The sequence below is a fragment of the Pleurodeles waltl genome, chromosome 11, assembly GCF_031143425.1.
Source record: "Pleurodeles waltl isolate 20211129_DDA chromosome 11, aPleWal1.hap1.20221129, whole genome shotgun sequence".
Lineage (NCBI taxonomy): Eukaryota > Metazoa > Chordata > Amphibia > Caudata > Salamandridae > Pleurodeles > Pleurodeles waltl.
This window is the reverse complement of record NC_090450.1, coordinates 738,112,700-738,138,292: the sequence shown is the minus strand read 5'-3', so window position 1 is coordinate 738,138,292 and position 25,593 is coordinate 738,112,700. Positions and strand designations below refer to the sequence as shown.

The 25,593-nt window shown below is 41.8% G+C and overlaps 2 protein-coding genes across 2 annotated transcripts in view; one reads left to right on the top strand and one right to left on the bottom strand.

The window, feature by feature from the left end:
* LZTR1 (leucine zipper like post translational regulator 1) overlaps window positions 1-23,376 on the bottom strand; it is a 198,798-nt gene extending 175,422 nt beyond the window's left edge. The window contains exons 1-3 of the mRNA XM_069214442.1: window positions 22,843-23,376; window positions 9,101-9,163; window positions 4,167-4,223 (exon numbers count right to left, since the gene is read on the bottom strand). Coding sequence (XP_069070543.1) covers window positions 4,167-4,223; window positions 9,101-9,163; window positions 22,843-22,991 — 269 coding nt within the window. The 5' untranslated portion in view covers window positions 22,992-23,376. The remainder of the gene's footprint in view (window positions 1-4,166; window positions 4,224-9,100; window positions 9,164-22,842) is intronic.
* A 534-nt stretch (window positions 23,377-23,910) lies between these two features.
* Window positions 23,911-25,593, top strand: part of LOC138266079 (protein DGCR6-like) — a 66,364-nt gene continuing 64,681 nt past the window's right edge. The window contains exon 1 of the mRNA XM_069214441.1: window positions 23,911-24,261. Within this exon, the coding sequence (XP_069070542.1) occupies window positions 24,152-24,261 (110 nt within the window). The 5' untranslated portion in view covers window positions 23,911-24,151. The remainder of the gene's footprint in view (window positions 24,262-25,593) is intronic.

Sequence of the window (25,593 nt, the reverse complement as noted above, 5' to 3'; positions counted from 1 at the left end):
CATCTCATGAAGTCCTTTCTTTCTCCTGACCAGGCTGCTCTCACTAGTTTGTCTTGTAGGTTAGGCCCTCTCTTGAGTGAAAACACTGGTTTAGGCTTAGCAAGATTAGATAAACTTTTCCAGTTTTTTTTCAATCATATTTTTGTCTTTTCTGGCTTTCGGATTATAGGTGATAACGCATGTCATATGAGTATTGTCTTTCCATGTTGTAGGAATGAGGAGTGTTTCTCCTGGGGTAAACCAAGCTCTTTTAGATGCTGCTTTTACCAATTTTTATGGGCACCCTCTTTTAATGAGTTTCTGTATTAACATTGCAGCATTCTCAAAATAGTCATTTTTGTTCATGCAATTCCTCTGAATGCTGGGAAACTGAACATATGGCAAGTTTTCCCTAAAGTTATGTGGATGCCTGCTTGAAAAGTGTAAAAGTGTTCCGGTCAGGAGGTTTGGTGTTGAAGTCCAAAGGAGATGATGGCAGCAAAAGTGAGGTGCCCACTGTGAAGTCTGCACTCCCTAGATTGCATGTGCTTAGCTTTGTGGTGGTGGCAGAGGTTGGGTGAGTGACATTAGCAAATAATTCACTTCTTATGAGGGGACATTGAGAATGCACAGGGAGCACAGGCAGAATGGAGGAGCACTGTTGTGTATGTGAGGGATAACTGGCAATATGGAAAGGTTGATTCTACCATGACAATGAAACATTTACATAAATTGCACAGGAAAATGTTTAATTTGTGTAAGACAAATTATGAAAGACAATTATCACTAAAAACATTTATGTTCAATAGGCTGTTTCGGTAAGACAAAAATGATATAAAAGTGACTTGTTGATAGCTGCGTTAAGAGGTATTTATATTTCAATTGATCACAATGAATTTAAAAGACTGTAACCATATTTTGAACATAGAAGCAAAAACAGAGTTGGAACTTAAGTAGAGTCTACAGTGTGGCAGCCCAATGGAAATGAAAACGCTAAAGAGGCCTGGTGGTTCAAGTTTTTGGCAATATCATGTAGCAAAAATATCCACATTTTTGAAATGTCGCGCTTCCTAAGTTCAATTTTTTTTAATTTTGGTAACTTTGATAAGCCATTCACTAACTATTCCATACTCTAATCGCCATCCAGCTGTGGGCTGCACTCCTATCTATTACTTTATCTTTGAAAACCGGAATACTAAACATGACACCATTTTTCCAATTGACTCACTCACTATATGGAACATGTGACATTCTGATATACTGAGAAAAATGCAACTTCAAAGCAGCTGCCACTGCTGACTTCCTCCAATGTTTAAACTTGAAAACAGAAGTTTAAGAAAACACTATATGCGGATCATAAAACAAGAACATGAAAGCCAACTGCATTGAAAAGCAGAAAGAGCATGACCAAGGCATGGAAACAACCATTAATCTTGTATATTCACAAAAAACAAGGACTCACTATGGAAATAAGTATAAGGGCCTGTCTGCAAGATACCAGAACTTCAGCCTCCAAGAAACCAGAAAACATGGATGCAAGGAAGCAGATAAAACTGCCCCAAGTTATCAGAGATTGAAACCTAAAGTGGTTCACTTATTGTCTTGTGCTTACTAGTGAAGATAGAACTACAAATATGTTGCATACTTCACCGTAAAGGTTTCCACTTCCTGATTTTTTCCAAAAGTATGTACTAATTTTACAGGGAACCTGTGTCCGATACTATTATTATGTGTGGTGCGTGTGTTCATTGCAATGCACTTTTCTAAACAAGTAATGCATTGTTCTTTAAAAAGGACCACTGTGGTCTAGAACGTAGAGAGCCTCACAAGTGAAAGATCACACAGTCCTTACCATATGAATAGTAAGAGCTTACTTCTGAACTTAAAAACATGCTCTGTATCAAGAGATTTGTTCTGATCTGGAAGTTTTTATGAACTCTGTAAGAACTTGTGAAAACTTGATGGATTGAGGTTCTCTCGATGGAAAAAAGATTTTAAAGGCAGGATGAAGGCAGCACGGAATATAAAAAAACTTTGGCTAGTTCACAAAATACTTGTAAAGAAATCATTGGTGCTATTAGGATACCATATGTTATGAAGCTCAGGTTGTAAATTGACGAAGTTTAAGAGTCATCATGAATTAAGTGGCCAGTTTGAAGAACACTAAAAGTTCTTTCTCTCACATAGTACAGTAGTTAATGATTTTTGTGTAGCAATATCAACTATAAGACGCTCATGAAAATCTGCAAAGTATTCAATATACTCTACAGTGACTGTAAACTGTGGGTATAAAAGATAATATGGTCTTCTGGCAGATGGTGATTAATGAGTTAGTCTTTAGTCGCATGCAGGGAAAGACTGAAGATTGTAACAGAAAAATGTGTTGGCTCTGAAAAAGACAGTGACATGAGGCTTTATTCAATCTTGTTCGACAGGATCTTACTATGCACAAAGCTTTAACCAGGAAAGACAACAGCTCATCACAGGGAGTGAACTGATATGTGATAGTACACGTAGCAATTTAAGACTAGAAATGGGGGAAACAAGACTGTGACATTCAAAACTAATATGGAGGATCCAAGGATTGTTCCCAACGCCCACCCTCTTGCTACTGTATGTCTACGATGCAATCAAGCTCTGGAAAACCATGAACAAGACTTACTTTATATGCAGATGAATGGCATCAATCGCCCCAACACAAAGTTGGCTTCATAGACAGCTGCTTATAATGGCACTACTTTGATTAGCTTTAGCAAAGCGTAAACATCAGAAAAACTAAAGCACTGCTCCTTGGTAATTAGACCACTAAATAATAATTATAAATTAGGAATAGAATATAAAACTAGGAATAAATTAAATATTGGGTATCGTACATAATACATCACTAATGACATGAAATCTATAGCCCTACAAGTTATACTTATGTGGTTTATATATAACTGGTACATTTTAGTGCTTTTTTGTTTTGAAAACATTTGAAATTATTAGCAAACTTACGTAGAACTCCGTTGTAACCTCAGTTTTTTTAAGCATGTTAAGATCAGCCAAAATTAAAAATATGTCTACCTTACTGACGTATAACTACACTTTAATCTTTCTGTTTGAAGTGTAATAAACTGTGATGTAAACAACTTGAATTCGTTGATAAAGCGGTCTAATTTTCTAGTCTGCGCTGAACATCAGACTAAGTGTGTTTCCTCAAGCCTCGGGGGGGATGCAGGTTTGGGGGGGGCGGGTGGGGGTGGAGTCTGTCCTGGTTTTGTTTTTTTACTGCAAACCTAGAGTGATACATAGTTCAAAAAGCAATGAGCTTTATTTACAAAGATAGAGTATGTACTACTTCATAGAAGAGAGATTTGGCACATAGCTCCTGCTTCAGATGTGAAAAGATTTCAAAATAGGACCTTCTAGCATCAGCCGGAAAAAACGGATTACACACTAATTATTACGCTCACTCAAGGAGGGGTTGAATTACTGGCATCTAAAATCAATGTTGCGCCCACTGCACTGTCCTGCACTGATGGACTTCTGTAGTCAGCTCCGTACTTGTAATATCTTAAGGTTTGGAATAGATCAGAAATCCTATAGATGAATGGATGTTTGAGCTCTCGTATATCATTTCTAACATGTAAATAATATGTATTTCTTATAACTGATATACGTTTTTTTTTCTCTTTTCTCAAAAGAGTACTGTCTTGATCTAGTTCCAATTATTTATATTCTGAGCATATTGTGCGCTTGAGAACCACTACTATCACACTTGGAGCTAGAGCTTGTAAACTGCAGGCAACCCATAGAGTTTTACTTTAAAATAATTGCAAGCTTGGAGGCTCTACCAAGTCATTCAATATTGTGTTCTAGGAAAAAAGAACCAATTACGCCATTTACACTACCTCTTTTTAGGCATTTCCAAATTATATTTTAGTCTGCATTTTCTATGGATTTGTGTTCCGTGTTAACAAAGTTGCACAGTCATATACACTTTAGATTTTAATCACGTCGTTTTTAAAATGTTATTGAGGTAAGCTTTTGGGTCATAAAGATCTTAAATGTAGTTTTTAATTGAGAAACCTCTTAAATAAATATATTTACTTACATACTATAACTATGGACATGGGTCAAGCATACTGATGCCTAGAACAAACCAAAGGATACCCTTCTTCAGGAATCTAGTAATATCTCCGTACCTGCACCAAGAACAGTCTTTCACATCAAACCTCAGCAAGTCATTCAGCATGATCTTTCTGAAAATGAAAGAGAAGGTTACATTATTATATGTATATGGATACCACCAGAAATTAGGAAATGCCCCTCTCCACCCACCACAGAAAAAACGTTTTGTCCACTAACTACAAAAGAAGCAGGATGGCCCCTAAACCAACTACTTGGGAACAGTGATGACTCCACAATAACCATCACAGAAACACACCAATCATTACGCCTGTAACAATTCTGCAAGTCCAAATGTTACAGATTCAAATTGTATAAATAATATGGTTGTGTAACGCTTGGTATTGGCACGTGTTCAAAAGGTGTGAAAGAATCTTCCTGTCACCAACTAAAGGAAGTATCTGTTATCAGACCCTCTCTGTTACAGGGTCGGCCCACAATACGTTTCATATTAACACCACCTTTAGATTTGTGTCAAGCCACTGCACAATCAGTTCAAACTGTCTTTCCTCTTCCACTTTCATAGCAAGCTCAATTGGGTGCATGTGAATCTATAGCCAAGCAATAGCCGAAAAGGCACAGTTATAGCTATGTTTTCTGTTGCACCAAAAGTATAATATATTGATAGACCATGCATGGAGCATGAAGTAACACAATTAGGTCAGAAAGTTTGAGGAGGAAACAATACCCAAGTGCGTTTTTCACCAATTCATGCCCATTCATGTCTCCTGTCTGGCACCCAGCTCCAGGAAGTAGTGTTTTACAAATGTATTGGTGGCGTGCTTTCCTATCTAGGTCACCTTCACTGCCTTTCTGCTAATGGAGTGTGCCTAAAGCATTCCTATCACCCGATTTCCTGCAAGAACAAGGAAAAGGCCTTGCCGTTAATGCAATAGGAGAAAGGTGCAAACTATTTGTGCCAAACTGCTGCCTTTTGTCTTACGTGGTATTTTTGTGTCTGACTAGCATTGAACGTGTGCAGGTATTATTCATCTTCAAAAAGAATCTTGCAGTAATATGGTCTGGTTCAAACTGGATCCTAGCACACGCCGTGGGTAGTAAGAATGGGTGCAATCTATGAACAACCTTATTTTGATGGAAAATCGTAAGCTTTATCCACTGAGAATCTTGAGGCTCACTTATTGATGTAATCATCTTGAGAAAAGCAATTTTCAATGATCATATTTATCCTGGATTCAAATGGGGGTGCCAACAGTTACAAGGAGCACCACCTCATGTTCCTAAAGCCTCACGTGTTGCATTATTGGTGGGATTTGTGTATCTATTGGGCATCAAATCCAAATTTGTCCTACCATCTGCCATTCAGTAAGGAGCCAGAGAGGCTGAGTATACTCTGATGAAGTGAAACCTGTGGCTTTTGAGTGCTAGATGTAGTAGGTGTGCAACGATGTGCAAGATGATGAAATGGGTGCGTGAGTAACAACTTGCTCCTCAACACCAATTTAGGAACCTCTTCATCTTATGGGAGTGGTGCTACTTAAAGATCTTCCCTGAGAATTATTTCAAAGTACAACACAATCAACTGCAGGTGTGAAACATGTGCAACTCTGAGGTAACTCTGTTAGGTTTAGGATCTTTTTGTTGAGGTACTGTATCTTTACTCTCCAGTTGCATCAGCAAAGACTTAAAGGCTTAGGTGTGTGATGTGTGTGGCATAGACCTATGTGTGCCTTATGAGCACCTCAGATAGTGAACCATAGGGATAATTACTTACATGACTATAAGAACGCTTGAGCAATACTAAGTAAATATATCTAGGACCAGAGGAAATATGCAGGAATCAAGAATTCTCTGCTCCTTCAATTGATAACACATGTTCTGTTATTTCTTTGACGCCTGTCACTCTGCCTTTTTTTAAACCTGCAAAAATATGCTAACGAAGGTTAAATCTGGGCCTCCTGAAGAGCTCTGGCCAATTGCAATTCTAGAGACTTGATCCTTGGTGGTGGTGCTCACACTCATTGAGGTCATCAATCTGCCCCTCATGCTTTTTATCTAAGGAATGCCTTATATCCTTGAAGACTCAATCTTTCTGGCTTCCGGTCAACTGGATTTAAAAAAAAAAAAAATAATTTGCAGAGGGGCAGAGTCACCACTTGCATTTGTCTTTATTGAGGTAAGATCTTTGGTGGATCTGGCGACTTCCTTTTGCTTGATTGAGGTGCAGTGTTTGATACTGGGGATCACAACATTCTAAGTTATCTGGCAGAAGCAGGTCTTGAGGAAACATTTTAGGAAATTGCTCTCAACGTGGCAGATGGTAGCACTTTCATTTAGTTTCACTGGACAGAGATTTGTGAGGTTTGTTTAGGGTTCCTTCCTTTCCCCTATAATGTTTAACATTTGAATCTGCCCTCTGATTTACCCTATCAAGCCTTTTGACTGCTCAGGCATCTCACACGCTAATGACATTCAGATAATCATATACCTGGACCATCTGGTGCCTCACTCAGCAACTAACTTAACTTTTTGTCAATGTTCAGCGCTGGACATCACATAATTTTCTTTGGGTCAATGCAAATAAAACTGAACTTTTAATTGTGGGCAAAGATACAGACACATGTAATAAATAGTCCGTGCCGCCCACGTCCATAGGCATGGCTCGTCTTCTGTTAGTCAAGGTTAAATCTCTTGCTATCTACTTGAATTCTTATATAGCTATGCTTCCTCATATCAAAGCTGTCAAGTCATTTTGCTTCTTTCAACTTCAAATAATTAGAAAAGTGCTTCCAATCCGCCCCAAACAGTATTTGTGTGGATATTTTGAGTTGCATCATTGCCAGTACTGAGAGTTGCAATATTATTTCACATGATCTTCAAACTTTGTCTTTGAACCAGCTGCAGAGAATCCAAAATCCTACAGTGCATCTAGCATGTGCGTTAAAAAAAAAAGTGAACATATCACACACAAAGTTAGACTGACTAGCGATGAACCACACAACTGTGTTCCAGGCCTTATATACAGGGTGTTCTATCAAGTTAATTCTGCAATAATTACTTGTGTGCAACCTTATAGGCAGTGGGCATTTCTGTAGGTGTGTTTAATGAGTCCTGAAGTGGGCACAACTATCACCAGACATTTGGTGAAACCCTTGGAATTTGTGGTTTGTAAGCACAGTTCTTTCTTGCACTTTAGAAGTATGAGGATGTAAAATGTACATTATTCATTTCTATCCTAGTCCTACAACCCCTACCTGTCTTGTATTGGGACATTATATATTGTAAGGAAACCATCTTGAACTTTCATTCAGCATCCAATTTTTAGTGTTCCTAGATCTACCATGTGCCTACGTGAGCAGTCTTTATTTTACACTGAGTGGTAGGTGGAGTCCTTCTTTCTTTTAGTGGTCTTATGTAATTTTCCGGTAAGGTAGCAAAAGCTTTCTGAAGGAGAGGTATAAGTATGAGGTGATTTTTTCTTATCTTGGACTGGATGAATTTGCAGTATTTTCAAAGTGGATGCAGTACTAGTATCAAAATGTGTTTAACACTGTGGAGCTTTTGTGCCACTGGTGATGGAAAGGTTATGCAGTCTTAGAACCTTCTGAAGCCTATCATATTCTGAGGGTGCATCCTCCTCTTCTGGCTTATTTCCTTCCTCTCCTTTCATGTTCTGACCCAAAGAACGTGTTAGGCATCTCTACGTTAGCCATTTCAAAGCCTACCAATATCCTTGGTACTGAGGTTTAGTGGCAGCGTAAGTTCTGTGCAGCAACTGGGGGAGGGGTGGAAATGGGCCAACTAAGATTCAAGGTGGACATTAAAAAAGGGTTGACAATTTCTGCACACAAAGTGTTCTTTGTTGATATGGCTTAGTAAATAAAGCACAGTGGTTACTCCTTGGTAGATTGTAAATTTGTTGTTACAGATTCACCTTTTACACTGCAACTGCATGAGCCCTGTTGAGCACAAATAATCCTGTATACCACCAGCAGACAAGAGAGTTATTTCAAGTCATTTTTAATGTTGTCCAGCTAGAGAAAAGTCTGGAACATTCTGGCAAACTGGTCTGGCGGCAGTATTTGTAGCTTGTTGGTGAGCACTGTTGGAAGCCCGAGAGAACTGTAATATAGAAGTCCAGCTTAAACTCACTAAGCCTTTTTATTACTTCCATGATATCTAGGTAAGAGAAGCATGGGAATTTTTTGAAACGAGTCTGCTTCAGCTTGACTGTCTTGACCACTGCACAGCGTTGACAAAAAAAATAAGTCATTCAGAAACAGGACACTAAGGCTTTCTTTTCCAGGCCATCAGTGTTATTGCTAGGCTGGTAATAAAATTAAAATATAGTGTCTCTGGGTGCACCAGTGAGACAACGGAGGTATGAGGACTTACCGGCACTGTTTAGTTTGGTTGTTCCCACTGCAAGTCCTTGTCACTGGAGGGAATCAGGGAATGTTGCTTGGCTATGGTTAATCTCTAGTAAGTACTAGTGTGGCATGCAAAGTTGGATGACTGGCACTGCATAGCAGGCTTGTGGTGGCGCCTTGAGACCCTATGGGTGATTAGCCGCACTTCACAAATCCTTGATTGATTGATGTCTATGAAGGTAGGGTTTGTTGTGGAGACTGGGATGGTGATGGGTCATGGAAAGGAGGGTGGTGGGAGGGGTTGGGTTATCAATGAAAACCCTGTGGTGTCACTGGGGTTCTCAGTATCTTCCATGAGCCAAGGAAGCAAAGGAAGCCCAGACCTCTACCAAGTTATGCCCATTCAAGATGCGGTTCACAGTGAAATTACACATTTGGAAGGCATAACGATTACCATTGTGACAATGGATGACTCGAGAAAGAAGCCTCTTAAGACTCAATAAAATTTCAGAGGTTTTATTCACAGCCCTCATCTCTGAGTCAAGAAGTAGATTAAATGTTAAGGGTGAAAAAAAAAAAAAAGAAAGAAAGAAAAAAAAAAAAAGAAAAAAACAACTTACCCATTGTCTCCCCCAAAAACATAAATGGCATCTTTGTAAGCAACAACAGTGTGTTTACTGCGTCTGCGGAGAGAACAAAAACAAGTTGTAAAAATCCTGATCAATGAACACTTCAAGGCCCCCTACAAATAGATTTAATACTGTTAACAACACAAATTAAACTAGTCTATAGGGGAACTGCAAACGGTGGTCAGATGCAGTTTATGTGTATTTCTCTACTGATAGCATGTTTTCAGAAGACCTTCCACAGAGTAAAACTGTGCATTTTGGGTTGTTCTGGTGGTTTGCTGTGACTTTTGCTTATTGTATTTCACAGTAAAGACACTCCCAGTGATGTATTTTCCCATCTACATCAGAATGGGTTTTGAAGGGATTTCGGGATAATACTGTCGTCTATGAATCTTATAAAACATATTGCTTTGCAGAAGAGCAGCGATTTTGGTTAGAGAGATTGGTTTGTGTCCCTAATCTTGATTGTTACACATATGATTTTTGTAAACCTTCAAAACAATACTAAAGACATCCAACCCAAGACGCTATAGTGAATCATTTGCAATACAACAACAAATACACAAGTGACTTTATATCAATAATAATACAAAGCAGCAAAATCATCTATTACAAGCAATCCTCTCCATGCCCCTGTCACCTCAAGTATCCTTAGTAATTTGTTTCATTTCATTGTGCACATCAATATGTCTTACTGTTTTATAGGCGGACTAGCCTATTAAGTATTCAATAACATAAAATACACTCTTGTTGATAACAACTCCATCAATCCTTTTGCACACCATAATTGAAAAATGAAGATTGAGAAAATTGGTCACTAAATTTAAAACATACATCTTCTTGAGACTAAAATCAAAAATGTGAAAGGCCTGTAACTGTGAAAACCCAGAGTATTCTCTTAGCCTTTGGTTACAATAAATAAGCATGTAATGTGAAAAATAAGGTGGTGGCCCACCTAGACTTAACCCCAAATTCCAGTCATGTTTACCACAAATGATACGTAATTGTGTACCCTAAACATCTTTCTGAGATCTGGACCTTTTAACATATCAACAAGAAGGCTCGAGGTTGTAAACCAATTAGGTCACAATATTGGATTTATTGGGTTTTATTTTTGAGTGGTGCACTAGGGTGAATGATTTCAAAGATTGGCGGCTGGATTTATAATTAAAAGAATAGGCAGCATTTACAGTAACTCGAGTTCGGTGTTTCTTCGTCTCAAAGAGCAGCCTTCATTTATGCCAAATGGTGAATGGTATCCCCAAATTTCTGTAACAGTTTACTTTTGTGTGACACCCTTTCAAACAATAAACCAACTCAAATTTTACTCTGACCGGTTCAGAGGACCGGGGACCCCATGCTGCCAGGTATGCCCAACACACTGGGGAAGAAAACGGAATAACATATATGGTTCTTCTATTGTGAGAAGTGACTAAAGGCAAATAAATAGAGAGGTTTGCAGTACATCACAAACAGCCATACTGCAGCTCCCTAAAATTACACAAAGGATGCCTCAATGACTGAAAGCTGCATTTATGCTCATTTGAGCAGTATCATACTTCCTCCGCCACCAAACAATGAAACGTGTCACTATGGATTATTAATTTTATCTATCTGAATAAGTACTACGAAATACAACTATTGGAGCAAAGATAACAAGTTAGGACTGACCTTTCTAAATGTATCGAGGGACACCCGCAGTGTTAGCCCCCACAATAACATGCGTTTCAGCACATATCACAATTAATCAGGAGACTTGTAATAAAGGACCAGGGGTAAAATAGGGAAATTACTAAGGCATGTTGGGCTATGATGTTCCTCCAACCTCCAGAGGAGTTGAAAGCAGGGGCTTTGTGTGGCCTATACACAACAAAATCAGAGGTGTGTGATGTTTTTCACCTCGGGGTTCTGGGTGACATCACAGACAATTCAAATTATTTGGTGTCTTTATGATGCCACTCAGAAATCCTCAATTAAAAAAATCCCCATTTTATTTGTTATCCATCTGCATATCTATATGACCAGTCAATGTAGTTCCTTTTTAAAAAAAAAATATATATAGAAGTATACATGGGTAGCTGTGAACAATGGGAATGTTTTTCACTGAGTGGTTCTGAACAACATCAAATACACAACGAGGCCAAAGCTCGAGTTGCCTATTCTGTAACTATGAACCCCAAAGTGGAACATTTTCATGTTATGAAAAGTTCAGCCATCTATAATTTATATTGTGTATGACTCCCTGAATCACCTGCTTCAGCCACCAAGAAGTACTCCAGGGCAGAAAGACAGGAGGGAGCCACAAATAACAGGTTAAAAAATATTTTAAAAGTACCAGCCATCCTGCCACTGACCCCCAACCCCCAACCAAATATTTAAGAGAAGCCTGGCCATCTGCTTCCCATCCACATACATGCTCTGCATATGCCCCCAACTCTTCACACAAAATGTGCTCGAGAAATACCAAGCCATCTGACACCAATTGCCACCCTCCTTTGCAACCCCCCTGCCTAAAGTGAACAAAACAACCTGATCTCCAGCCACCCAATTCCACCACCCTCTGTGCAATCCCACCCCACCCCCTCCCAGCCTAAAGCCACGCTGTCCAATCTCATACAGAGAGCAAAAAGCCAGCACCACGCGGACTGCAACTCTGTGGCCGCTAGCTAGCCAGTGGGATAGTCTTGTGCAAGTGAAGTAGAAGATAACTCTTGTGTGGTCAAGTCAGTGTGCTGTAGTCAGGAAGTATAGAGGGGTGGCATCAGGGCAATCTGTGTTTGCAAAGTTGAGTTGCTGGCAGCTCACATTTAGAATGCCTGGCACATGGAGCTGTTGGTGGCTGGAGTAAGGAGGGTGGGTAATGAAGTCTTTGTAGCAGGGTCTGGTATAAGATGAAATTTGAGGTTAGTGTAAGAAATTGGATTCTTATTCAGGGTGAATAACTACCCACCTAAAGGAATATCCACATTCCTTCTTCAGGTGAGCTCTCAAAGTTACTAACTTAACCCGAGCTGAACCCCCCCATAGCTATGGTACACAGCAGATATACTTAACTTAGGGTAATGTGTAAAGTATTAATGCAGTACCAAAACAAAAAAATGCCACCGATTTTGAAAAGACATAGTACAATTTAATAAATAAAATGACACCAGGATGACAAAAATCCAGTAAGGAAAACATTTTAAGTAGAACAAATGCCAAGAAGTATCAACTGTCAATAACAGTGCATGGTCGCAGTACACTGACAACTGGGTGCAATTTAAGGCTGATATTGATGTACTGATTGGATACGTCAACCAGGTTTTTCCTGGTAAAGGATTTTACCTTCTGACTTAGTCCTTTAAGTCCCAAAGGACCACAGAAGTACACTCCTAGAGACCCCAAGACCTCAAGGGAGGCACTTGGAGACTCAGGCAGAGGCCAACACCAGGGTCCAGTCCAGATCCTGTTGCCACAGGTCATCTGGGCATTTACAGGCAAGGCAAGAAAAGGTGGAGTACCCACGAAGGTCAAAAAAGGTACCAACTATATACACATTCAATCGGTGGCTGACCCGGATGCCAGATATGTAAGATTACACTGTATACATTTCTAAGTATGGCGCTAATGTTTCTGCTGGGAAAGTGCTGTAGTATTCTATAGGGAGCCCGTTGCTGCCCGGCGCCTTGCCATGCGCCAGCTGCTGCAACGCCTGCTGCACTTCCGGGAGGTCTATCGGTCTTTCCAGTTCCCCGGCCTATGCAGCTGTGAGGCGATTTATTTGTATCCCTCTGAAGAACGCGCACAGCTGTTCCAGTGAGGGAGGGGGTTGAGCCCTGTACTGTGTACTATAATATTCTTTAAAGGCGTCATTTATTTCGGTTTGGGTGTTTATTATTGTCCCTGTGTCTAGGCGGATGGCCCTGATAGGGGCACTATGTTGCTCGCTCTTCAGGAGCCATGCTTGGAGTCTTCCTGGTCTATCTACCTCTGCATGTGTGCGGGCCAAGTGATATCGATAATCGTATTGCCTCAGGCGGTGGTCTGCCTCATTCCACTGTGTCCTTAGTCTAACGAGGGCCACGTTTTCTATTGTACCCTCTGCGAATTTGCATTCTGCAGTACGTACGTTCTGTTCGTGCTTGCGGATTTCGTTTGTTAATGTTTGCCGTACTCCCCTGGTCATTGTCATGCATGTGCCCCTTATTACCACCTTGTGTGCATCCCATTCATTTGCTCTAGATTTCGTTGTTCCACTATTTAGTGCGAAGTATGAAGTGATTTGAGTGGCTATTTCTTTTCTAAAAGGGGGGTCCTGTAAAAGTCTTGGTTGGAGGCGCCATGTTGGGATACAGGTACGTGGTCTACCCCATTTGATATGTGCTGAGAGTGGACAGTGATCCGATATTACACTTGTGGTGTATTCTGCGTTAGTGAATTTGTGTATCAAGTCTTGTGAGCTGAGTATTAAGTCTATGCGGGTCGGTAAGAGGTGTGCAGGTGAATGGTAGGAGTAATCTCTGTCCAGCAGATGTAGGTGTCTCCATACATCGATTAGGCGACACTCCGTTATCCAGGATTGCAGTATTTGTGTGTTTTTCCTTGCGGGGGCGTGATCTATCCATGTCTATTTGTGGGATGCAGTTCATGTCCCAGCCCTATGTGTTGGGCATGGTTAGGGTATTTGACAAGCGAGTAATGGTGTTTTGTAGGAATTCTCCCTGTTTAAAATTGGGGGTATATAGCCCAGTGATCACCAGCGGCTCGCCATCGAGCAAGCCTACCAATTGGATAAATCTGCCTTCCTTATCTGTTATGTTGTGCTTCACTGTGTAGGGGACCCCTGGTGCTATCCAAATCAGGACACCTCTTGCAAAAGATGATGTCCCAGCGCAGTATATCTGTCCTGTCCATCTCTTTTCTGTTGCTTTGATGTCTACTGGTGTAATGTGTGTTTCTTGTAATATAGCAATGTGTATGTGATGGAGTTTTAATTGTGCGTATATATCTTATTTTGTTTGGTCGTGCCTGCCATGCCCTTAACATTACAAGTTAATATGTTATATATGGTGTCTCTGTGCATCAGTTTACGTTATAGCATCTTTCGCCCTCAGATCCCGCATCAGGGGCAGGATCACCTCCACCCACCGTGCAGCACAGGCCCGCTGCGACGCGCCAGTCCCCCCCCCCCCCGGTCCAGCCAGACCATTTGTGTAGGATAGTGATAGCCCCGAGAGAGTGGGCTAGGTTCCTCCAAAGCCGAAGTGGAAAGAAGAAAACAACATAAGATAATAAAAAGGATATACTGGGCAAGGCCCAACTTTAAACGCTGTGGCACAACCGGTGCCTAAATCGTGTTCAGTGAGGGTCTGTTCCTTTCAGATACCGTTCAGGTAGTAGGAGGCGAGGGTTGGTAGGGGCCGAGCTTGCGCCCGTGGCCCACCATTATAATGTTTATACCCTGCGCAGTCCTGTCTGTGGCCGTGTGGGCCGATTCTGATGTATCCCCAGCTTCGAGTGTCCGCGTCGAGCTGGTCCATGTCCGGTGTTGTGTTAATTCGTCTATTCTCGCGCTCAGTATCCCCGATCATTTAAGGGCAAGTAGTACTAGGTGCTGCTATTTTGGGACTTTTTCTGGGAATCCTCATATTTCGTCCGGGCCCCTGGCCAACGGAGAGAGGGAGAGGCTAGATCCGCTGCGTTGTGAGCCGCTCACATTGAGATCTGCTTCGTTTCTGGTGTTCAGTTGCGAGCGCTCGAGTGTGCTGATCTCTTAAGGCTTGCGTCTGATCATTCGCCATCTGTGATTTTGTTGGTCGCGTCTAAGTGTTTTTCTTTTTTTTTTTCTACGGGGGTAGGGCGTTATCCAGTCTTCCTTCGCCTTGTCGTCTTTTGATGAGTCGACCAGGCCCTTAGCGTGTGCCCACGTCCATGCATCCTCCGGTGTTGGAAATATGAGTGTTTTTTCATCTACGATTATTCGCAGGCGAGCTGGGAACATGAGTGAATAAGTGATTTTGTTTTCGCGTAGTACTTGCTTGATTTTAACATATGATGCTCTTTTCTTTTGCACTTCCGTTGTGTAGTCCGGGTAGGCAGTGACAGTGCAGTTCTCCATGCGGACTGTTCCTGAGGTTCTGAAATGTTGCAAGACTAGGTCCCTGTCTCTACAATTTAGGAATCGTGCTATCAGTGGTCGAGGCGGAGCTCCCAGGCAGGGGGGTCTGCCTGGAATTCTATGTGCTCTTTCTATGATTGGCACTTTTGCGATGTCCTGTATATTCATTATGTCTTTGAGCCAGGTCTCCAGGAACTCTTCAGCCTTGGTTGATTCTGTTCTTTCTGGAATGCCCAGGAATCTGATGTTATTACGCCTAGAGCGGGCCTCTGCGTCCTCGGCTCTTCGCTGTAGTTGCATGATTTCCGCTTCTAGTTATTGCATTTTTCATGTCTGTTACCTCTGGTTGGGCTGTTTCCAATGTCATTTCTGTGTTGATGACCCTGTCTGTTAGTTTGCGGTGATCCGCACGGAGTATAGTGATTTCCATGATTGCAGAGTCAATTTTACATTCAAGGGAAGTCTTGGTGTCCATTACTGCTTGCAGAAGTTTCTCAAATTGTAGCGAGTGTGTGCGCAGCGTTTCATTCACTTGAGATATTGTTGTGATTTGTGTGTCGGGGTTGTTCGCTGCGGGAGGGGCTCCACGGTCCATGTGGGTCCCTGTTTTAGGCTGCTTTGGTTTGACCATTGTTTCCTGAGGTGGTAAGCTCTATTAGACTATCCGAAGGTTCAGTGTTTTGCCTGGAGTTATGACGCGCATCAGTGGAGCTGTGTTTACTTCGTTCAGGCGACCTTTTGGTTGCTGGTCCTGAGTGTTCAATTATGTACTTCTTCGATTGGGACGTCTATGCAGGCTCCAGGGGGGCCTATCTGTTGTAGCTCTGCGTGTGTCCAATCAGTAGGGCCGGCTCCGCTGTTCTGCATGCGCTGTCGCAGTTCTGTTTGAGCTTGGTTCTTGTGTTTGCATGGATGTTATGTGCGTCTCCAGCATCCGGTGTCGCCGGGCATTTTTTATTTTTTTTCGCGTTTACAGTTGTCTTGCAGTAATGTTATACCATTCCACAGCTTGTATGTCCAGCGAGAGGTCCGCCAGTGGGCTACCTGGCGTGAGCACCGTTAGCGCAGTGTTTCTACATTTTTCCCAAGTCACCTAGAATATGCAAGCAGGTAAGGGACAACTGCTTGTGGGTTACTTTGTTATCTCTGTGGTATGGTCCGTGGGTAGTCTTTCAAGTGGCCTGGTATAGTCCTCACATAGAGGGTAAGACTTTTCTTTTTCTTATTTTCACCCTTTTTATTTTACTGGGCCCCGTGACGTTTCTCCTTCCGTCCGGGACCCCTGATCTCGGTCCCGTTGTTTTTTGGGGTCCCCCGGTGATCTCTGTGCTTATTGTAAGTGTACTGCGCTCCTGGGCTCCTCTTCCGTTTTTAAGGCCCAGTGCAGTGCCGGGCCTGCTCCTCTAACCTCAGGCCCAGCACCGCTAGGGTCCGATCCCGAGTGCTCCTGGACCCGAACTCCCGCCGCAGCCAGCAACAGCGCCGGAGCCCCGTCTGGGCCGGGACTAGCGGCAGCCCACTCCCGATAGCAGTCCCAGCACTCACCTCGTTCACGACGTCGGGCCGCAGGCCGGGGTGGTCCGCCGGGTCACCAGGTCTTTTCAGCTATTCGGCGGGGGCCGTTTCCTGAGTTCTCGAAGCCGCTCTGAAGGCCCTCTTTGTCCTTCCTGCTGCTCCGCCGGGTTCAATCCTCGGTCATGTGGGACGGCGCGTTCCCCGCTCCGCTTCGGCCCCACAGGCGTCCTGCCGCTGGGAACGCGACCTGTCTGTTCTCGGGGCTGTGCCGCCGACTCGTTAGTGTCGGCCGGCTCTCCTTCAAGCAAGGGCTATCTGTGGGTTAGGCTCAGTAGTGGCCTCGGTCAGCACCCCGTCTCCGTCGGCCGAGCCGAGTTGTACAATTTTATGGTGCCTTCCTCAGCGATCCGCCGGAGCCGCGCGTGTCTTGCTCCGAGCTTCTTTTTGGGTTTCGGAGCCCTGCTAAGTCAAGTGGAGGCTCCGTGCTGCGGATTTTTTATATTTGGGCCGTGCTGGGGTCAGGATTGTTGCAGATTATGGTGGCCCAAGAGCGGAGCTCTTCGCTCAAGCGTCCGCTCCGGCCGCCATCTTGGCCACGCCCGGAATTTAAATCATACTCTGGTTTCCTACATAGGACAGCTAGGCTTTTTGGTGTCCTAGTCAGAGTAAGGACGTGAACAGTGAATTTCAATAGCATGCACCCTGCCTTGTGAACTACCAAGCCTACACAGAGGTGTCTTATTAATATTTAAAAGGGATGTTTTAATCTGTAATATGGGTTTAGTTTGACAGGTTGAACTGCAGTTTTTCCCTGTTTCAGTTAGGCTACACTGGTAGGCCTGAAGCCATGATTGCACTGCTATTGTAGTGGATAGCACAATATATGTTGCAGTCCACTTGCAGCATTTAACTTCCAGTTCCTGGGTACATCTTGTACCAGGTATTTACAGGACAGTCATAAATACCAACTATGAATATGCCAGCAAAAGGTGAAAAATATGGGGTGACCATGTAAAAAGGCAGTTTTCCTACAGTCAGACTGGAGGCAAAGTTGGTCATTGGGGAAAGTGTAGGAAGGTCATAAATACTTAGGGCCCCCAAGACAAATGAGACATCGATCACAAGAGAAGAAGAGCAAGAAAAGGTGGCAATTCGCCTATGAGCTCTGCCCTCTTAACTAGTTTTGTTGGCACACTGCAAAGGGGTGGTCTCCCTCATAAGGGAACTGATGAGAGCAAAGAAGGCAATGAATCTCCATCTGGTTACAGTGAATTAGACAGGGTAGTCATAGCAGCACTCTGGTTTTAGCCCAACTTCTATTTCTTCAGATAGCAAGTCCCTGCAGCAGTGCTCAAAGTAGCCAGTCCACCACAGTGGCTGAGGTTTGGCAGGTGAGGTTCGAAGTGCACAGCCCACTCTACCTTCCAGAACCTCAAGCAACAATAGCCTTTTCTCACCCTGACCTAGGATTTAATTCAAGACTCTTAACGGTCAATAGCAAACTTGTACTTCTTATTCTGTAATTTTTTTCTGTGGTAGCGCATAGTACTTCAAAGTCAAATGGTGAACTGATTCTCTGGCTTGCAGAATCAACTTATATTCAGAAATATGGATAGTAATTTCCAGGGCACCAGCTACTCAGGTCTTGCACAGCATTTGAAAATTTGAAAGGAACCAACTAAACTGAAAAGCATGTATGCTCTAGACACATATTAACCAGCCATCGTATTAACTAGTCAGTAGGCAGGGGGTTGTTAGTACTAGTGGGTTGATGCCTATGGTTAAGCACTGTGGACTGAAGAAGATGCTAATCTTAGCTTCTGGTGGTGGTATCTGGGCAACTAAAAAGTTTTTGTTAGTGCCTTTCCAGATCATAGAAATTAAAAAATGGTGAACAGCTCTCGGCAACTGGTCCTAATGGTGACTGATTACCTGAAAGGATGGTAACAACAATAGTGGGTGAATGCATAACTCTAGAAACAAACACCATATGAGAAAGCTAGAAGAAATTGACCACAGCATAAAGAAAGAGTGCAAGAGAAAACAGTATAATCTACACAGACACCTCCCCCGAAAAAAGCACTGTGGATAATCCTGAAGGTTTAAGTTGCCCTGCGAAGGCAATCCATTGGATAGATACAATCGAACACATGCAGTTCTGTAACTAAATGACTAGGCCACACAATTTTAATACTGGCGAAATTGTTTACATTACATAAACAGTGAATCAGATCATTCCTCCTTGGTAAGGTGGAAAACATGCCTACCACCAAGTTTTGTTCAACATGCGTAGGGACATGTGTGAGAGCTGAGATTTAGCGTGAAATAATTATTTCTTATGTACTCATACTTATGTACTAATGTGAAATGCTTTAATAATGAAAACTAAAATGTGAAGTTATAAGTGGCTGCCATTAAGTGAAAGGCCTGTACATGTTTATAATAAATAAAAAAAACTAACACACACTGTGCTGGGAAATATTCTGCATCTTAAAGAACATGTTCTCTGCAAAAATAAATGTTGAAGTTATACAAGTATTTCTTGGGTTTCTGCTGTGCCTTTTAGCACAGCAAGGCCACACTAATGTTGAATGTCTGCCAAAGCACTGAAAACTGCAATGTTAGTAGAATGATTTAGTGTCCGTTGTATAACACATTCTTTGTTTGAATCTCAAACTTACTTAAAACTTTTATTAAAGAAAATATATTTGTTTTGATACAAGTATTTCTTGTTCTCTGCTGTGTCTGAAGTTGAGAAAGGCCACATCGTGTAGTTATCTGTCTGCCAAGCTGAGCTAAAGTATCAACTGCATGAGATGATCTCCGTAGAATTACAAGCTTCTTTTATTAGACTCATGAGTTTATTCTGTGTTCTTACTAATGGAATGTGTTTCTCTCGAGGGAAAGATCTGATTTGAAGATGTTTCTACTTCTTTGTAACTATCGTCCGGCAGCAGTGTATTTTGGAGTGGCTGAACAAAGGTCTCTACTGAACTGTTCGGAAGTGTGCTTCAGATGCAACAAGTAATATCATTTGGGCTTACGCAAAAGGAAGAAGCAGAAAATACAAAACATTCAAACTATACTTTAAATTAAATGTAATTCTGATGAGGTGATGTTTTATGATTGGCTAAAAACTTCATATGGGATCATCCAATCACAGGAGTTTAGCAAGTTTAATTTAATGTTTGAGAATCAAACATTTGGGGTTCATTGCTTCCTGGTTTCCAGAGACTTCACTTCTCATTCTTATGATCTGTCAATTTGACATTTCATGTTTTGCCAGTCAGTCTACTGACATTTTGGTATTTTATTATTTTGAGTTATTTCCTATGCTCCATGCAATGATGCTGGTGCTTACTTTAGCGCTCACTGCTTAGAGCCTGCAGCACTTTGCTGCTTGCCTTTGATAATTAACTTGATGGTTCAGAGAACGTAAGAGTCCAAATTATGAACTGTCACCCTTTCTCTGCCTCTGTCCTGATGCTGCTGTCTCCCTAATGAAATTATAACCTGATTGCTGATTACCTTAAGGAGAGGTAAATATATGAATTATGTGGATCGTATTTGTCTTTTATTTTCCAGGTACCAACTGCTACTGTTTTAATACTGCTGCTAATTGTTTTTGATAGTGCCATAGCTAAGTGTTTTCTAAATTGTTACTAAATCTTTTGCATGAAGCCCAACATGCTAATGCTAGTTTGAGGTTAGTAAGGTGGTTTTCTCTATGCCTATGATTTGACATTGTTTTATTGCTGAATCAAATGTATTTTATATCCCTTACACAGATATTCATGTTATTTATTTGTGTTGTAACTATTGCGTTTATTGTTTTATTTGCTCTGTTTAAACTAAGATTCTTCAGGCCAATCTGTCAGCCTGTGATGCTTCTTTATTTGTACACTTTGTTGTTGAGACTAATTTTCATGACCTTAGCATTGTTAATATAGGAAAATAAATATTTTTATTTGATACTAAAGGCGTGGTAATTTGTGGCCAAATGAGTCATGGTGCATCATATATTGATTCTTTGGTTATTATTATTATTGTTTAATGTTGTTGTTTTATGTGTCATTAATCAATACGTAAATCAATATCATTTAAATGAGTCAAAAGGTTCATCCAACCGCTAACACATGTACAACAAATACAAAGATGAGTGTAGTCACTCATATATATTTTTGAAGAAATACATAACAAAAACTAACCAGAATGTCACAGACTCACAAAAACACTCATAATTTCTCAAGTAGGGAAAGCATGGCCATGCGTGACAATATTCTGAAAAGTGGTCTACCCACTGAGGCCAGAACAAGTAGACACATCAGTGGTAGTTGTAAAAATAGACAAGTTTTCGCCCTCTATACTGGCATACCCAATAAAAGAAACACTTATGATGAGAATCCCAGGACTGCTGAACAAATGCACAAACCACCTATTCTACATAGAAAGTGTCTCCTATATAGTAAGTAAGTTAAACGTACAAGTGTCCCACGTCGTTGTTCATAAAAAGATTGATACACGTTTAGGAAAACCCCAAAGAAGGCCGAGAAAGTGGAAAACCTAACATCTTTGTTGTATATGGAATCCAGTATATTAATAGCTTAGAATCAATTTTGATAAGAAGAAATAGGTAGCAAGGAATATTCAACTCTACAATAATACTGCAAAAGCTCATCTTGTATGAAACTCAGAAATCTTCAAAATAATTGTGCAAATAAAAAGTACCTATCAATGATATTACAGGATGCAAATAAGGTGTTGTTACTCCTCAAGGCAGAGGATAATCCATTTTGCATCTTTCTTGCAGGAAGGGTAATTTTTCGTTTGGGTTCAATATTTTTCTGCTATTGCTTTGAAGTTTCGTGGTGACTAGAGTAGTGATTTTGGTCTCTATCTCAGACATATAACTTTAACTCTACTTACTCAGTTATGCCATTTTCTAGTCTTATGACATATGCATGTGTTTTTACTTGATATGGTTAATCATTGTCAAATGAATGTATAGGCCCACCATATGTGCTTATGCATTAAGTTTTAGTTGGTATGCAACTGCAGAACTTCGTTAATAAATGCCTTTTGAAATCCTTTTTTATTAGTAAAGAGACGTAATAGAAATGTATGTACTAGCTGACTTCCGCTTACCAGTTTATTTCATAATGGTCCTAGCATTGCTCCATTATCAGGTTTCTTTCTTTAGTCTAAGCGATTTTGTTCTTGGAGTATCATCTCCAATTTAGATGGACTGTCCCCTAAACTTTGGATGGATAAAAGGCCTTTCACACACGTAAGGCATAAAACCAAGAACCATTAGAGTCGCTTACACTAACGCCCGTGATTATCAGGCAAATTATGCTTGCCGGGTAAGGTCCACAACAGCAAACGAATTACGTGAAGGGCATCGGTTAAGGTGCGCCTTTCAAGTTATCGGAAAGTGATTCATCTTAAAATTTAAAATAGGTTTTCTAGAAGAGATAAACAGCTAACCAAAGGAAGCAGCAAGCAGAGGGGCATCAGGTTAAAATGATCAAAGACCACAAAGCAGATTTCTATCGCCGCTTGTCATCAGAGAAGACAAAATAAGGCAAGCAAATGAGACTATCACGTGTGGTGTTGGGGTCTGGCACATGCTGGATACTCGGCATCTTAACATTTACATACCACCGCGGGAAACAGTGCGCAATAGTAGCATCAGATGGCAAATTACTCAGATATGGGACAGCGAGAAAGAGTCTGACGAAAGCCAAATGAAGAGTATATTGTTTGGTTGGTGATGAGAATGAATGTACAAATACATGCATAAATGACTGCAGCTAAGTGAGGTTTCTCTAGACTCTAAGCACTAATATTTAAGGATCAGATTCAGTATGGTGGTCTGAACAGAAAAAAGATGTTAACGATGCCCACAAGAAACTATGGAGAAGGTGGTCAGGTATTGACAGAGTTTACATTAGCTTTAGAAGCTTACGTAGATTGCAAAAAGGTATAACAGAAAGCTCTTCTGAGAAATAAATGAATAAATAAGTGAAATACAGGATAAGCTCCAAAAAATGAGTGGGCACAACCTACAATTATCACCACAAATTAAGTAATGTTTTTCTGTGTTATTAATAAGACTTACCTTGCACCCACAAATTCATCACAGGGTGGTAGTCTCCTCCAGTGATGCACAGTCTCAAATGGCCCAAAGTTCAGAGTCAGGTACTCAACGCTGTCTGAGCAGCTGTGATCAAAGTCAACACTGGGTGCCACTTTCGACTTACACGCCATGGAGACGTGAGGACATGTAAGAGAGAAGCCTAAAAAGGGTTCCAGTGGAGATGGGCTTCAGTTCTGCATGCTCATAACAGACCTGTCGGGGTTAAGTCTCTCAACCATGATAGAGAGGAGACCCCGTGCCTCTCCTAATCAGAGGCTGGGGTCTCTCTACCCTGCAGTGATTGCTGTCTCCTCCATAGGTGCTTCTTCCACTTCTAACGCCCTTTGACGCTCTCCTGAGCGCCGTTCTGCGGTGCTCTATGAAAGCAGGAGAGCGGAGCCTATGCTCTTAAGACACTTCTCTATCCTACAAAACACCGCAAACCATACTGAATTGTCTGTGTTCGTGATCCCTGCACCGTCAATACAGTGTCACAAAAAACGCCAAAGAGGAAGTGTCACAAAAAACGCCAAAGGCGGAGCTTGGCCCAGAGGCATGGACAGAGAAAACAGACAACCGAAAGCGCGGAGCATGACCATACAAAAGCGAAAGCAAGAGGAATATACACAGGCAAAAGACATTTCAGGGAAAGAGGAATGAGTATCACAAAAGGAGCTCTCAGTGGCAGAAATAACATCAAATCAAACAATGTTGGAATACAATTAAAGCAATCTTAGTTTGTATACATGATAGCAGTAACAAAACACATCTCTAAAGAATAGAGCTGAGATCAATATTGCACCATTTTTGTTTCAACTTCTTGTATAAATACAGTCTCGCTCGTAAGGAACAGGGTGCGGGTTCCACATGGAAAGAATTGCAATCTCTGGTACCCTATTTACTAGGGAATAACATGTGTAAGCGGGTTCATTGGTGACCCGGGCGCTCTCTCGACAGTAGTCCTTCTTCCCTTTCAATTGTCTATAGCCCGGAAACTGAGCGCAGGCGTGGGCAGCGCCTTCCTCTGCCTCTCTGTTTTCTAGCAGGCCCCGCCTCTTTCACCGAGTCATAACAAGCTACGCTCTAGACCAGGCTGTGCTACGCCACTCTATGACACTGACTGCTGTGTTTTTCCAAGGCAGGCTCCAGTCCACCTATGTACAGATGTCGTGGACCGGTTCCATGAATTTCTCATAGGTCTTTATTGTATGTGACATTTTGAGCCTTGGTTTCCTATAGCAGTAAAACTACTGAAACTGTGTCTTCCGTGGTCGCTTTTTCCCGGCCAACTATGGCTGGGTTTCCGGGCGTCTATGAGGAACCAGCGGATCTGGCTCTGCAGCAGGAGCGGCACTACCAGCTCCTGTCCGAATTACAAGGCTTGGTAAAGGATCTGCCCAGGTGAGGGCTGCTTCTTTACAGTAGAACAGGTCACTCCCACAGTGTTATTCTCCCTACAGATGGAGATACATATCCTCCAACAAAAGCGCGTCTCCACTATCCCACAGTGTTAACCTCCTTACAGATAGAGGCGCATATCCTCCAACAAAAGCTATTTCCCAGCGCCCCTCTCTCGCTTATAAAAAGTACTTCATTTTTTTGACTTTATTGTACTTATTTATATGACTGTGTTACTTTGTTGTTATGACTATTCCGATAGATGTTGTAATTGTATCTGCTGTGTTTTCTGCGTTTTTATATTAATCAGTAATTTCTAAAGCGCGGCTAAACACCTGTATGGTCTCAAGGCGCTGTTTGTGGGCATGCTGCTCAATCAAAGAGCCAGATCTTGAGGTCCTTCCTGAACTGCTTGAGTGATGCTGTCTACCTGAGTTTGAGAGGTAGGTGTTCCATGTGTGGGCTGGGAGTTAGGAGAATGATCTTCCTCCTGCTGTGCTTTTCCAGATCTTGGGAACGGCTGCGAGGTGAGCTGGGACGAACTGAGTTGTCTGTTGGGTACATAGAAGGTGAGCCAGTGGTTGAGGTATGCCGGTTCTATGTTGTATAGTGCCTTGTAGTTGTGGATCAGGAATTTGTATGTGATGCGCTTGTTGATTGGGAGCCAGTGTAGGTCTCTGAGGTGGGAGGAGATGTGGCTGTGTCGGGGGATGTCGAGGATGAGTCTGGCTGCTGCGTTGTGGATTCTTTGTAGTCTTGATTGCAGTTTCTTGGTGATGCCGGCATAAAGTGCGCTGCCATAGTCCAGTTTGCTAGTGACGAGTGCGTGGGTGGCTGTCTTCCTTATGTCGGAGGGGATCCACTTGAAGATCTTTCGAAGGATTTGAAGGGTGTGGAAGTATGATGAAAAGATTGCATTGACTTGGCGCGTCATGGATAGTGAGGAGTCCAGGATGATGCCTAAATTGCGTGCGTGGTCCGTGGGGGGGGGGGTCTAAAAGACCTACTAACAACAATATTAAAACCTACAGTGGGCTTTGGGTAAGTCTGTTGATTACCATTGCTTGACTTTCTTGTCAATCTCATTTGCTTGCTTCTTACTAACTGGCTTTCATTCCACTTATTGTGTTTGTCCTCCTTTGGAGCATAGTTTTTTTTTTTTTTTTAAACCAATTGTTTAATTGTTAGGTAAAAAAAAAAGCTATTTTGTACAGTATCAACATTTATGGCTGTTGTTTACCAGTAGTTGGCTTTTTTTTGTCAGTTTCGTTTGGTTGCTTATTATTATTCAATAGCTTTCATTCCACTTCTTGTATTTGTCCATTCCGTGGAGCA